The sequence below is a fragment of the Echinops telfairi genome, unplaced genomic scaffold (assembly GCF_000313985.2).
Source record: "Echinops telfairi isolate 266 unplaced genomic scaffold, ASM31398v2 ScPeMD7_443;HRSCAF=831, whole genome shotgun sequence".
Lineage (NCBI taxonomy): Eukaryota > Metazoa > Chordata > Mammalia > Afrosoricida > Tenrecidae > Echinops > Echinops telfairi.
Genome location: NW_022104341.1, coordinates 72,893,997 through 72,909,086, shown reverse-complemented (window position 1 = coordinate 72,909,086; position 15,090 = coordinate 72,893,997). Strand labels below are relative to the sequence as shown.

The 15,090-nt window shown below is 54.2% G+C and overlaps 1 protein-coding gene across 1 annotated transcript in view; it reads right to left on the bottom strand.

Annotated features, from left to right (window-relative positions):
• FAM151A (family with sequence similarity 151 member A) overlaps window positions 1–9,497 on the bottom strand; it is a 10,365-nt gene extending 868 nt beyond the window's left edge. Inside the window, exons 1-7 of the mRNA XM_004699646.4 lie at window positions 9,188–9,497; window positions 8,089–8,235; window positions 4,632–4,784; window positions 3,707–3,866; window positions 1,748–1,975; window positions 991–1,130; window positions 307–450 (exon numbers count right to left, since the gene is read on the bottom strand). Coding sequence (XP_004699703.3) covers window positions 307–450; window positions 991–1,130; window positions 1,748–1,975; window positions 3,707–3,866; window positions 4,632–4,784; window positions 8,089–8,235; window positions 9,188–9,314 — 1,099 coding nt within the window. The 5' untranslated portion in view covers window positions 9,315–9,497. The remainder of the gene's footprint in view (window positions 1–306; window positions 451–990; window positions 1,131–1,747; window positions 1,976–3,706; window positions 3,867–4,631; window positions 4,785–8,088; window positions 8,236–9,187) is intronic.
• Window positions 9,498–15,090: the final 5,593 nt, after the last annotated feature.

Here is a 15,090-nt window from a genome sequence, read left to right as displayed (position 1 = left end):
TGTTCAGTGGAGATCCACTACAGAGAAGGTGCAGGGGCCTGGCTCTGGCTCCAGGTGCAATGCTGTCTAAACTTGCTTGGTCTTCTGAGAGGTTGAGACACCACTAGCTCAGCTCGTGGCTCCCAAGGTGACCGCTGTGCACCTGCCTCTCTCCTGCAGCTAGGCTGAGGGCTCTGGTCTGAAAGGCACCCCGATTCCCCCTCCACCCTCCTCCCACCATCCCCAGCCGTGCGGCCAGTGGTAACAGGACCTGAGTGGCCTACCCCAGCAAGGGAGCTGCCGGCTAACCAGGAGCACAGGTCTTACCTGGGAGCAGGACTGTGGCTGTTGGCCCGTTGCCCTGGATACCAGGAACCAGCCACTCCACGTCCAGACCGTCCCCCCGGGGAGGCTGGAGCAGAGGGATCAGGCTGCCCCCTGTGTAGTAGGTCTGCTTCCGGGTGGTATTTGCTGTGGAGCCCCAAATTGACAAGATGGCATAGCTGCCCTTCCCAGGGTGCCTCCCAGGGTTCCAAGTGCTACAGGTCCCCCTAAGCCTCCCTGCTGGGCAGCTGTTGTCCCATTTCATAGAATCTCGCCCGCACCCTGCAGCCAGAGTGGCTGAATGGGGATCTGATGTGTTTGTATGTGTTTGTGGGGGAGGGGGTGCTTCTTTGAAATGGTCAGTCTAGAACTGCTGGGCTCCATTCCATCATTATGTGGATGATTCGGGATTCACTGCTTAAATGGTGTGGCCTCACTGTTCCTGTCCACCACATTGCAGTCCCTGTTCTCTGGATATACATGGAGCTTGGGTACCATCCCTGCATGGCAGTGCCCAGTCTGGGGCCCGGCACAGTAGCCCGCTCAAAATGACTACTTTCTCCGATTCCACCCAGGAGCCCCTACTTCTGTTGTGCCTGCCCTTCCTCGCAACCCCCCCACCCCACTCATTGGCCCCGGGGCGTTGTAGAACCCTGCCCACCCTGCCCTCCCCAGGCCTCTCCCTACCAGCCAGCTGCTTGAACTGTGACAGGACAGGCTCGAAGAGGTCATAGTAGATCTGGTGCATGGCACTGTTGTCCCGGATGTAGAGCAGGTCGTCCACAGACACAGGGTCCGAGGTGCCTTGCCACAGCGTCAGACTGTACCTGGGGCCCGAGAGCCGGCTCAGCTGCTGCTGGGCCTTGAGAGGCCCTCGGGACTCCCTTGGCCCCCGGCAAGGCCCAGAGCAAGCGCTAGTGCCTACTATCCAGCATGGACCAGCCACTTGGTCCCTGAGCCCCACACCCAGCCTGGGGCCAGAGAAGCAGAAGGGGGTTTCCTGAGCGATGATGGGAGACAGGACAGAGAGAGAGAGGGAGAGGGAGGAGCATGTGGCTGGTCTGCAGAGGTTGTAGCCTCCAGACTCCTGTAGGGAGTCACTGGGGGCTGGGCAGCTTGGAGCCGACTGGGGAGGGAGTGCCCTTATCTCTATGGGGCATGTTGCAACCACAATCTGTGTAGTCCTAGGGGGCACAGCTGGCTCCCCAAGAGGAAGCTGTGGGGCGCAAACTACCCCCATGTAAATGCTACCGCCAGACGTGTTGCCACCCCTGCCAGGGCTGTCCCTGGGGGTGGTGAGCATCCCATCACCAGGGGCATACAAGCAAACCCTTGCTGAGTGGGCATTAGACCAGATGCCTTTCAGGCCCTCCCAGACATGAGTTTCTGGGACGTTCTTGGGGGTAGGTTTGGAGGGAGACGGGTTGGGGACTGGGGTATTCACCTCTCAGACTGGCCCAGCAGCCAGCTGAAGTGGGGCCAGGCGTCCTTCCCCATCATGACAGCTCGCACGGGGAAGGTGACCTTCTGTGGCAGTGCTCCCACCAGCTCCTGCATCCTCTCCACCATGGCCCGTGTGTACGTCCTATCCGGGAGCTGGGGCAGGTAGAGCGTGGTCCAACCAACAGACAGAGTGTTCTCAGGATACTTCTCCTGGACCAGGGCCAGGAACCTGTGGAGTCATAGGCGCAGGCAGCTCAGTTGGGGCTGTGCTGGCCTCTCTCTCTCTCTCTCTCTCTTTCTCTCTCTCTCCCTGGCCCCCACCGTGGTGCCAGGACAAGGCAGGGCCTACAGGATCGTTGATGCAGGCAGACGTATAAGGAGAGCCCCAAGAACACAAGTGGCTAGTTCAGGCTCTGCAGGAGTCAAATTGACCAGGGTCAGGCCCTGACTGTGACCTTGGGCAAGTCATTTGATCCAATCCCTTTCATTCACAACAACAGTGGGTCTCCAAATGTCCCCGGTGGAACGTTAGGAGACTGTACCCAGAGCCCTCAGGTACAATTTGCCAACCTGGGCCCTGCCAGCTCTGACTCGCCCGGTTCTCATAGTTTTATTCCATCCGTATTTTGTCCTCATGTGACTTTTAATAGAATATTCCCCTACCCCTAAACTATTGAGTAAATTGGACACTCCATGTCCCCCTTCCACCCATACCCCCTTGGCTGCTTTCCACGTTAACCTCTGTCTGAGAAACATGGTGATAATCGGATGGGTGGATCAGGCAGTTGGGCAGAGAGAAGAGCGGTAAAGGGTGAGTGTTAAGAATTGGACAGGCCTGGCTTTGAATCTTTGCTCCACGGCTTGCAAGACTCTCCATGGACTTGTTATTCCAGTTGAGCCCATTCCGACTCGAACGACTCCCCAGGGTTTTCCAGGCTGTGATGTCCCAAGAGACTGCCAGCTTTCCTGATGTCCTTTGGCGGGTTGGCCCCACCAAGCTTCAGGTTAATAGTCTGTCTGGTCACTTAGCCATTTGTACCACCCAGCTAGTCTCTTGACTAGATGTAAGCGGGTCATTTAAGGTGTGGGGGCTAACTCCTGTATGGATACAAGATTGTAGTACCTACCTCACTCTCATTGTACACCGCCTGCCCAGTGCTGGGCACAGTGCCCGGGACATCTAATAAATATCCCACACACTGAGCCAGTTTTCTCATCTGTGAAATGGGCAGGGGAAAAAACCCAGCTCTGGTGGGGTGGTGATTACACTCTGTGCTATGATATCCACAAGGTCAGAAGTTTGAAACCACCAGCCATGGTGAGGAAGACTGGGGACTTTCTACTCCTCAGTCTCTGAAATCCACAGGGCATCCTACCCTGTCCTAGAGGGTTGATCCAGGGCACCATTGATTCGGTGGCAGTGTTCTTTTCCCTTTGGTTTGGATCCTGGCAGTATGGCAATGGAAGTATCAAATCAGACCCAGTTTGTTTGGGGTGGGAGCCTCCCTTGTAAGCTGAGTTCAAGGCAGCCTGTGGGTCTGAGGGTTGGCTGTGTCATTGCCAGGGTCCCTAGGGGCTGGAGAGGGAGCCGACGTTTTGGAACTTTCTAGTAAGCCATGCCTTGTGCTGGTCATTGTGGACAGGGGGCTTCAGGCATGTCTACCCTCAACCCTGTGTCCACAGGCTACAAACTCACAAATCAACAGTGACCACCCAGGAAGTCAGGGTGGTGGTAGGAGGACATGTGGAGGCTTAGAGACTTGCAGGGAATCGCTTGTGCACCCTGGGACCACAGGGACATTTCCAAATGAGCTAGCAATATGCACAGGTGCCATCAGCAAGGCGTGAGGGAAAGGCAGTCAAGACAGAGGGAACAGCATGTGCAAAGGCTTAGAGGTGAGACCACCTGGTGTGAATGGAGGCAGACCGAGTCATGACACCTCGGGACTCGGACACTGACCTTGTGGCATTGACCTCTATTGAGAGGGGCACATTTGGGCCCCTCAGGATGTCGGCGTTGATCCACACAGGCCTGCGGATCCTCCCATCCTGTGTGTACCTTCGGAGGCGGTCCAGGGCGGGGCCCACGGCCTTGATACTCTTGAAGTCGAGTTTGATGCCTGGGAGGGGAGGCGGCGTGGTCAGTGCAGGGTGCTGAAGGGCAGTGGGGTGGGGAACAGACTCTATTCGGGCTGGGTGTGAGCATCGCAAACAGGCAAAGCTAGTTCAGAGAGGAAGGGTCCGCCTCTGGCAGGAGCAGTGCCAGTGCCTAGAGGTGGAACTTGAGTCTGGGTGGGGCGGGTGCAGGGGGCACCGAGCCTCAAGGGAAGGGCCAGCTGCGGCTGGGTGGACGAGGCAGGCTCAGTGCACCCTAAGCCAGCATGGCAGCGAGGGAGGTGGTGCGGACGGAGGGGAGCGCTCTGGAGTAGAGAAGGGCACTCGTCAGAGGATGAGCGTAGACAAAGGCCCCGGGCAGGCAGGTGGCCGTGGGCATGAGGGGATGTGGGAGCCGAGGCTGGGCAAGTAGAAGGCCCTGGAGGGTTGGTCAGAGACAATGCTCGGTCCTGAGGGCAACGGGGAGCCGTGGAGAGTGGCCAGAACTTCAGAGGTGGAGCGGTGGGCCTCAAGCAAAGAGCAGAGGGGCTAAAGACGGGAAGCCCAAGAGGAGGGACACCTGGCACGTCTCCCTGTGCGTCCAGGAAAGAACACATCCCCGCCTTCACCTACCGTGTCTTCACTGTCCAGGGCCTGGGATGAGAAAGCCCAAGAAGGCGGGGAGCAAGTCGGGGCAGGAGCTAGATTCACCTCCCAGAGGTGGGGTCCCTGTCCTGCTGCTGGGGACCAGCGGCTATGGGCTAGGTGGGGTGGGCTTGAGGGGTCTTCACCTTTCTGGGAAGAGGTAAGCACAGTGTCCAGCCACTGCTGCAGTGTGTTGTCGCTGTAGATGGCCGGGGGATGCGCCATGATGGGGACCCCTGTCTCGTTGGCCGTGTTGAGCCCTTCCACTGTGACATCTGCCTCCAGGACCATGCTGTCACCTGCATAAGGGGCCAAGTTCACACCAGGTCCACTGCCAAATAGCCTGTTTCCTAACATTGAAAGGGTCACAGGCCTATGGCAGAACATTTGGGAAATAACATAAAATAGGAAGGCGGGCCGTCTACCTGCATCTCACCCACAGCTTGCCTTTTGATATGACCTTCCCTGTCTGTGGTCTGCGTGTACTTTCACACAGCTGGGACCACGCGGCATCTGCAACTTCATCTTTAGTCCATCGTCCTGCAACTCGGTTGTCAAACACGACCTCCCCATGACTGAGCTGCCCGTCCCCCCATCCTGAGACATTCAGGTCATCGGATTTAATCACAACAACCCCCCAAACCTCACCGCTATGAGTTGATTCCAACTCCGACCAGCACCATAGGCACAGAGTGGAACTGCTTCCAAGGGTTTCTGAAACCATCCTTCTCTTTCTCCTGTGGAGGGGCTGGTGAGTTCGAACTGCTGACCTTACGATTCGCAGCCGGACACAAAGCCACCAGCGCACCTCTCATCAGTAGGGGTGCATGTTTTTGATCCTGTGTTTTTTTTCTGATTCCGACTTGTGGAATCTGAGTCAGGGCAGCACAGGCCCACTTGGAAGTCCAGCTTGTCAAATGTTATAAAGGAACCTCCCCGGCCGGTGCAAATACAGGGAGGACTTACTGTTGCTGGTGGCCTAGTGGTTACAAGTTGGGCTGCTAACTTCAAGGTCGGCAATTTGAAGCCACCAGCCTCCCCAAGGGGAGAAAGTTGAGTTACAATCTCCGAAACCCATAGGGGCAGTTCTACTTTGTCCTATAGGGTCACTATGAGTCAGAATGGGGAGTTTGGTGAGGTCTGGGTGTAAATGGGTTGCACTGACTACTTAACCACAAAGAGGTAGGTGGCTGGAGCCTACCCAGAAGTCTTGCGATAGAAACAGGTGGTCCAGTGAAGACTCTAGCCGAGGGTGGGAGCAACTCTCCGGAGCCGAATGTGGCAGGTCCTGCCATCTCACGGTGCCTTGCCAGCTCTGAGCATCGCTACTCTGATCTTGTACCTGCCTGATCACTGCCCTCGAGGAGAGTTCCGTCCAGCAGGGAGCTGGGATCGCTGTCTTGGAAGCAGACCCGAGATCCCGCTAGAGGCCCTCGGCCTTGGGGCAGCTGAGTGACAGCAGGGGCTACCCTAGACAGCATCAGAAGGGACCACCCCTCCATTTAGCCAACCTTTCCATGCATGTGCTCCTGGACCTTCTGCCGCGTTGGTGACCCAGTAAGAAGGCTCTGGACCTTGGCCAGTGTCTACCTACACTATCGTAGGACCTTGGACAAGACCCTCTCCCACTCTGGACCTAAGTTTCCATGCACAGGGTCTCCACTCAGCCCTCTGACCCTTGTCACAGGTCCCAAACCAAGCTCACTGCCATCCAGTCACATCTGACCCACAGCAGCGCCATGTGACAAGGCAGAACTGCCCCCGTGGGTCTCTGAGACGAACTCTTCACCAGAGTAGAGAGCCTCATCCTCCCCCGGAGCAGCTGGTCTCAAACTGCTGGCTTTGAGGGGAGCAGCCGGATGCATAACCACCACCCACCAGGGCTCCTTCTGGAATCCCTGGAATCATTCTCCAAATACTCCCTGGTTGAAAAAACAAAAAACACACCTTGCCCTGAGCACCAGCTTCTTCATAGTATCCACACAAGCCAGGCCATGGTGTGACATCTTGTGTCTGCCGTGTATCAGGCCTGATTCCCTAACGGGGCTCTGCTCTTTAAAAAAAAATCATTTTATGGGGGCTCGTACAACTCTTATGACACGCCATCTATCCATTGTGTCAAGCACACTTGTTGCCATCATCATTCTCAAAACATTTTCTTTCTACATGAGCCCTTGATAATTGATAAATTGTTATTACTTTTTCATCTCTTACACTGACTGGCGTCTCCCTTCACCCATTCCTGTTGTCTGTCCCCTTGGGAGGGGGTTATAAGTGATTGGTTCCCCCTCCCCGCCCTCCCCCCTCCCAACCCCCGCCACCTTCCCCCACCCTCCTGGAATTGCTACTCTCATTACTGGTCCTGAGGGGTTCACCTGTTGGTTATTTCACCTCCCAGCGAGAGGAAGTGCCTGAGCAGCATGTCTGCCTCTCTCCTGCTAGCCACAAGCCTTTCCCTCCAGGTAGTCCTCCCTAAGTACTCCACTCATCTAGCAATCTTTCCCATGCACTGACTCCTGGGCCTTCTGCCTGGTGGCCCTGAAAGAATCAGAGCACATGACCTTGACCTGCTCCATACCTTAGACAGATCCTCTCCCACTCACCTGACATTGAGGGGAGGGTCTCATCACAGCAGCCTCAGCATCACCTGGGAACTTGTTCCATCCCAGACCACTGCTGTCTGTGTCTTCCGGTTCAAGCTCAGGTTTGAGCGTCCCTTTCACCTTTCATAGGTGTCTGACTTTCACAAGCATCCGCTTGAGTCTCACAGAGAGGGTTGGCCCTCTTTAACCCTCTATAACTGTAGTCTCAAAGGAGAGCCTTGGTTCTATCTCAGCTTAAACCCTTCAGACAGTGTCACCTTGGGCGGGTCACCTGACTTTCCTGCGCCTCAGTTTTTCTCCCATGCACTGGGCTGCATGGTCACTGCAGGAGGCCTGTGTGCTCTGTGGCATGTGTCCCCCACAGGATTCCTGTGCCCACTAGTGGCTGCCATGATTGTGAGGCTCAGAGGAGTGACACAATTTGCTCAGATACTTGAGTAACACGGGGCGGGGAGGGCGGGGACTCACAACAAAGCGTCCGGTTCCCTCAGGCTCTGAAGGCAAGGCCTTCTTTGCGGAGGTGTTGTCCCTGACAGGTCCTGGGGAGCGGTCAGCATAGTGCTGCCTTTGGAATCAGAGGTCTTGGGGTTCACATTCTGGGATTGATCAAATCAGCTGCTCCCCTAAGCTCGGTGGGTGGGCGTTGACTCCCAAGGAGCATGAAATGAGCATGTAAGTCACCCATCACCATGACACCCCACAGGTGGCCAGTGGTACAATGACTAATTGTGCCAGTGTCGATCCCCTAAATCTGCCATTTCACATCCCCCTTCTTGGGGGAAGAGGTAGCAGTCTGCTTCTCTACTGAAGACAGGCTATGAAACCCTCTGCCCTTGGCGTCAGATTGGGCTGGACCACACACCACCAATGACCTGCCACCCACCCACAGGAAGCCCCTGACCATGGAGTTGTCTTCTGCCATCTCAGCTCTCTGTCTGTGCCCACCCCCACCCCCGACGCACCACCCGGCCTGCCAGGTGGCACTGGTAGTTGGACTTACTGTCTAGGGCCGCCCTCATCTCCGTCTGATTGTTGGCAGCGTGAGACCACGTGACCAGCAGGCCGTCCGGGTGGCTGACCTGGCCCAGGCTCTGAAGGTAGTCCAGCATGTCCCCATCCGGGCAGTAGCCCAAGTCTGGCTCACAGCCTGGAGGGAGCCCAGAGGGGGTTGTTTGCATCAGTCCCTGCTTCAGGACCCCGTCTATTCACCCCTGTCCCAGCACGGCACAGAGCAGCCAGTGCAACTCCAGAGTCCTCAGGGCTGCCCAGAGTCCTCAGGGCCGTTGGCCACTGGGGCTTTCTGGTCTGAGGCAGCCTCAAAAAGGGGGTACATTCCGAGAAGGCAAATTGGAGGGGGGACCTTGGAGAATGAATGAAGACTTGACAGAAAGGTCCAATGGAGTATTCCAGACAAGGAGAGCAGCAGAAGTAAAGGCCACTGGCGGGGGACGCAGAGAAATGCCAACCAGCTGGGGGGGGGGGGGACCTCCACCAGGCTGCAAATGGCCTTGAATGCCAGCAGAGGGGGTTGGCAGTACCTGCAGGGAGAGGCCGGTGGGCGGCCAGAAGCAGAGGGTCATTGAGCGGAATGTGTCACTAAGGGTCCCCCAGGGGGGCAGGAGGCCTGAGCCGAGGGGGTGGGGTGGCTGGGGAGAGAGCAGCAGGTTCCAACTCCGAGCCCCTGGGAGGCCCTGAGCTGCCCTGCAGGGCGTCTACCTCCGGAAACAGACCCCTCACCCTTCTCCTGGGAAGCAGCCGATGGAGACACGTGCTTAATCACGGCACCAGACTTCGTTCCCAGGGGATGGAGTGCAGGGGATTGAGGGCTCAGGGAAACAGACTGAGATGAAGCTGGTGGGTGGGTTTGCGGTGACTGCCAGGTCCCTGGGTGGTTGGGGAGCCGGCGTGGCACGGAGCACGAGGCCAGCTCCCAGCGTGGAGTCTGCAAGGCTCCGTGTCTGTCCCAGGGCTGGGAAGTGGGCAGGAGCCCGAGGTCCAGCAGTAGGGTGGGTGGGGGTGGAAGAGGTGAAGGGAGCTGTAGATGGGGAAGGTCAGGAGGGGAACTGGCTGGAAGTTCGGGGGTCCCGGGCGACTCTTACCTGGCTGTGCTGGCTGACGCAGCGTGAGACCCAGGATCATGCCAATGATGCACACCAGGGCCATGCCCGCACTGCTGATGAGAACCCACTTGGCCCAACTACCTGAGCAGCGCACCCCAAAGGCCATGGCGCCCCTCTCCCTGGGATGTTTCCCCCTCTTGACTCAGCCTTCCCTGAAGGCCTCTGCAGCTGGATTGGGTGGAAGGCGAGAACCCCCAGTGGGATTCGGTCCTCTCCCAGGTCTGGCCGGCTCCTGCAGCCCTGAAATAGCCAGTGGAAGGGAGGCTCCTGAGGTGCCTCCTTCCTCCGCCCGCCTTCAGCCTCCCAGGCTCGTAACAGGTCAAGTGGAACACCCTACCTCCCCACCTCCCAAGATGACCTTTGAGCTCAGGAAGAGGCAGCAGAGAGACGAGTCCCCCCACCCCCACCAACCGACCGTTCGCCCCTGCCTGGGAGCCAGCGGACAAGAGCTCTAGTCCCAGTTCTGCCTGGCTTTGCTGGAGATGGCAAGCCGGGGTCTTCCCCCTTATATTAAGGGGGCCAATCTCTAACACCCTTCCCTCTTTTCAAACTAGGACTTTTTGCCCTGCCCTAGGGAGTTGACAGGCTTGTCCAAGGTTGTTGCCTGGACAGATTAGATTTCCCTGTGAGACAAGACTTCTCCTTTTTCCAAGACAGTGGCTGATTATCTCTCTGAGATTGAGGCTGGAAGGCCTGGCAGCTGCCTGCTTCTTTCAGGCCACTCCTGGGGCAGCGAGTCCATTGGGAAGGAAGGGGCTGAGTCACCACCTCAAGCTGAGGGGACTGACACGTGGGGAGCCAGAAGAAGAAACTACTCTGTCGTGGGGAAAGTGCAGCCAGAATGCTGGGTGGAAGTTAGGGTGCTACTTGGCACGTACTGCCATAGGGACCCGTCCCTGGAGAAGGAGCTCATGCTTGTGAAAGTGGCGGGGCAGCAACGAAGAGGAAGGCCCTGCAGGAGATGGGTGGACACTGGCAGCAACCACGGGCTGCCGCAACAAAGGTGATGCTGGAACGTGTGGTTGGAATTTCTTTTTTGGAGAATGAATACCAGACTAGTCCCCACGAGCTGGAGACGCGATGCCCAATGCACAACTCTTCCAAGGGATTAGTCAGTTCCAGGCCACCCTCCCACCCGCACCACTCCTCCCTTGAGCCATTCCCTCCTTTCGGGTTCTGCACATCACTCCAAAGTCCCCAGAGACTCAGGAAACGTTGAGGCTCTGTTTCAAGTGGCAGTGGGGCTTGCTCAGCCCCAAATCCCCAGGTCAGGCCGGGGTGAACCAAATGCAGGGAGCCCCAAATCACGGCAGGTCCTCTTGCACAGGCAGGGCATACAGATCTGGTTTCCCATGTATGAGGCCCCTCCCAAAATGATGTCTTAAGCCACACCGGTCTACCAAGGTAAAACAAAAGATGCCCTCCAGGAAATAAAGGGCATATTCACACCCTCCCCTAAAGCAGGCTCTTAAAGACACTCTCCAGGAAACAAAGTGTGTTTTGACCTACAGTTTCAATCCATCAGCCGAGTAGCGATCCTAAACTGCAGCTGGAGCCACGGGCGTACAAAGTCCAGAGCTGCCATATAGCAGAGAAGGAACCTTATTGATGGGCCATCACCAGCATTTTCAACAACAAAAATTTTTGAGGGAGGGGTAAAAATGAGAACCTGATGGCAGGGGCTTAAGTGGAGAGCAAATGTTTTGAGAATGATGAAGGCCATGAATGAACAAGTGTGCTTTACACAATTGATGTATGTATGGATTGTGATAAGAGTTGTATGAGCCCCTAATAAAACGATTAATAAAAAGGAAGACAATTTTTGATTGGTTGATGACTGTATCAGAAGAGCCATATACTTCATGAATACCTCGAGGCTCACTGTCATACAGCACCGACGAAACACAACATTCCTCTGGCTCCTGAACGCCCCTTCCCACTGTCAGGACCTTACAAATCCGGCTAGACCGGAGTATGGACATAGGTACGGAAGGAGCTCTTGGTCCACAGAATCCAGGACAGATAAACCCTCAGAGCAATAATGGGAGTAGCTGTATCATGAGGGTAGAGGAGTCGGCGGAAGGGGCAGAAAGAGGGAACTGATCACAAGGTTGGATGTATAACAACCACCCCACCCCCAGCCAGGGGGACGAATAATGGAAATGTGGGTGAAGGGATACAGTGGGTGGTTAAGATAGGAAAATAAAAATAATTTATAAATTATCAAGGGTTCATGAGAATGGGAGGGTGGGGGGGAAGGGAAAAAAGAGGAGCTGATACAAAGGGCCCAAGTAGAAAATGTTTTGGAAATGATGATGGCAACATATGAACAAGTGTGCTTAATACAATTGAATTATGGGTTATTAAAAGATCTGTTAGAGGCCCCCCCCCCGCCAATAAAATTATTAATTAGAAAACCCCCAAAATTCATTGCCATTGACAGTCAGTGCCCTCTCATCGCAATGCTACAGGACAGGGTAGACCTGCCCTGTGGGTTTCTGAGACTGACTCTTTATGGGAGTAGAAAGCCCTGTGTTCTCCGTTGGGGCGGCTGGTGGTTTCAAACTACTGACCTTGCACATCACAGCCCAGAGTGTAACCACTTCACTGCCTGGACGCCTATGAATATATGAAACATTATGGAAAATAGAAGGCTTGATACAGCCAGTGAGCCACACTTCTAAGACCTCTTGGGAATTCCCTGCTGTTGTTTTCTGAGAACGTTTCCAGTGGTCCAGTGAGACTGAAAGAGATGATCTTGGAACGGGCAGTTACTCCAAGGTTAGGCATCACTTGAGGCATGGCTATCGGCATTAATGGTATCTATATTTATGATTATACATCACACACTGTTCCAGCATTTCATAAGACGAACTCGGGTGTTAGGGGTAAGAAAGACAACTCTATTTTCATAAAGCAAAACTTAAATTTTATTTCACAGGTGAAATAAGCTATCCAAGTATTGTTTTTTTAGTGACCAAAGATAAACTCCTGACAATGCTGGTATTTTGTGTTTGGAACTCCATAGAAGGCCAGTGGGAAGCCACAAGAGATTTGCTCCTGTTTTGTAGGGAAAAGTGCTAGAAATGATAGGGTTTATATAACGTGTCCTGAACTACATAAAACATGTTGTCCATTCAAGAGAAGTGCCTAATTTCTTTGGGTGACCGATGTGTAGGAGTGTCAGGACCGCAAGGTGACGTGCTTGCTTGAGACCAGAGGACACAATTTGCAACCACTAACTTGGCTGCAGCTGTGTTTCTTCGATGTGGATGATCAAAGCCAGTGGTTTTCACGGGCACACGCATGGCTTGCCTATGGGGTTTTACTGGTATTCGCGTGTGGAGAGACTGGTTATCGGCATGTCCTTGGCATGTCCTGTACCGAGTCTGACTCCTGACGGCCCTGTGAGGCAGAGCAGAGGAGGCCTGGCTGGTGAGGTTTTCATCTGTACCAGTGGGCTGCACAACATTCTCCCACAGGGTGGTTGGTGGGGCCAAACCATCCAAATCGGGTTACGTTTTCAAGTTCAGTTTTTACCTAGTGCTTTTTAGAGGCCACAGAACTAGTATGTATTGGGGTCTGTTAATAAATGTGTTAGGCTTTGCCAGTTTAAAAAGCTGTACTGCACGAGTTATGAGACAGAGACAAAAAAGGTAAAATGTTTCTTTAAGGTGTGATCTGCATGGCTAGAGCTTGATCGGTCAATGGGTGAGACTTTTAGAGTGTTGGTATCAAGAAATTGCATTTCTTTCTGTTAAAGTGACAAAATGTTCTTCTTCTTCTTTTTACAAAATGTTCATTAATGAGGGGGGAGCGGGGAGGGAGGGGAAAAATGAGGACCTAATGTCGGGGGTTTAAATGGAGAGAAAATGTTTTGAGAAACGATGTACAAATGCGCTTTACACAATTGATGTGTGTATGGATTGGGATAACAGTTGTATGAGCCCCTAATAAAATGTTAAAAAAGAAAGAAAAAAAAAAGTTCATTAATGATTGAATGGCTAACCATGTTTTCTGTGTAATCTGCCTAGAAGGCAAAACAATTCTGTGTCTCACTAGAATAAGCACCCGAGTTCATGTTGAAAAATCAAGCTTTTTTTTACGCTCACTTTTTGCATCGAGAAAATCTCTGCAGAAGCGCCTCTTTAAAGTGTCAAAAAGCAACGCTGTCACGCTGAGGACCACTGTGAATGCCGAACAGTGGAGCGGGAAGCGCAAGATGAATCGTGCACGGGGCATTTGAATACGGTGACCAGATGTTAACACTGGTAAAGCAGGACACCATTGATAAAACTCATATCCTGGCGAAATAGCCACATGGCAGCCGAAAACCGTATACCCTAGCTTGTCGTGCATTCTTTCTAAAAATAGGGACTTTTTGAAAACGCCACGGGACGCGGGACAAATTGTTTAAAATCGGGAGTGTTCCGCCAAAAGCAGGACATCTGGTCACCTTACATTTGAATGAAGGTGTTGGTGAAGCAGGCAGGGACGCACCAGGCGCGGCCAGAAGACACCCAACCAGACTTCTCTTAGAAAGAAGGAGGGCAGGTTTCATCTGCTGCATGGTGGACATGTGATCGGGAGAAGCCCATCCTGCTTGGTCAGTGGAAGAGGAAGACCCTCAATGGAACAGATTGACCCGCGGATAGCACTGGGTCAGAACCGACCCAGTGGCACCCAGCAACAAGTACAGCGAGTTCAGCACAGCCCCTGTAAGTGTTAGTGTCTATGGATAGCTGTGCCCGTGCGAATCCCTGAAAGCAGCGGACGTGTAGCAGAGTTGAACAAAATGGACTAGTTCAGAAAAGGATGAGAGATTGCGGTGAATATTCTGAACCCGGATCGCACTGGGATGAAGCACGACTTCCAGAACGCTTGTAGAGAAGCCGGCTGAGGGCTCCCGACTCCTGATCCAGCGCAAAGCAGCACGGGACCGAATGCAACGCCACGGAAGGACCTGGAAGGTTATCGTGGGTCTCACGTGTGGGACGCTGCTGGTGCTGCGTGTTCTGGTTTCTGGATCTAACATTCTTCCCTTTCCCTAAAGTGGCTGGCAAAGGGGGTGTGTTTGATCAGCGATCTGGAGGGGCTCTTGTGCTACTGCCCGGCCTCTACTCAGAAATCAAAGGCGAAAACCAGAACCAGGAGGGGAACCTGACAATTAAGACCAGACACGAGACTCTAAATGGAGTCACAGAAGAATATCGTAACACTTGAAGCAGAAATCTCGCGGATAAACCTTGAAATGCTGTAAAGACAACTAATTAGAGCTGCAGTCAGACCTATGGCTTCATGGAACAAACTCTAGCTCGTTCCCGTGGAAGCCCTGGTGGCCCCCTGGGTGAGCACTGGCCCTCACCGCAAGGCCAGCAGTTCGAAGCCACCAGCTGTGGACCCCACAGGGGCAGTTCCACCGTGTCCTCCAGGTCCTGTGTCAACTCGACGGCAGTGAGCTTAGAGGTCCGGTTTGGGCTTTAGCGAGTCAGTGTTGCTGCCCGGCCACCTCTCCGTCAGCGGTCTTGCTCAGTGTGGCTGCTGCTCAGCTACACGGAAAGCAGTTACTGACCATGCCTGTGTCTAGCCAAATACAACATGGGGTTTGTTCTTTTGGTTTGAGTTAGTGCCGAAACCACTGGCATCCCTGACAGAGCCCTGGTTGAATCCTAAGCCTTGCAGCAGTCCTAAGGCCATCTCCGGTCTCCCTCATTCACCTTCTGACTGCCAAGCTGCCAAGGTGAAGTCCAAGGAGACAGGGAGGCCAGGCAATCCCAGAAGGCAGGGAGGAGCAGCTTGCTTCCGGGGAAGGCAGGAAGGAGGAGCTAAACAGAGAACAGGTAGATGAGGGAGCAACATACAGAGAGAAGTTTCCAACGTTT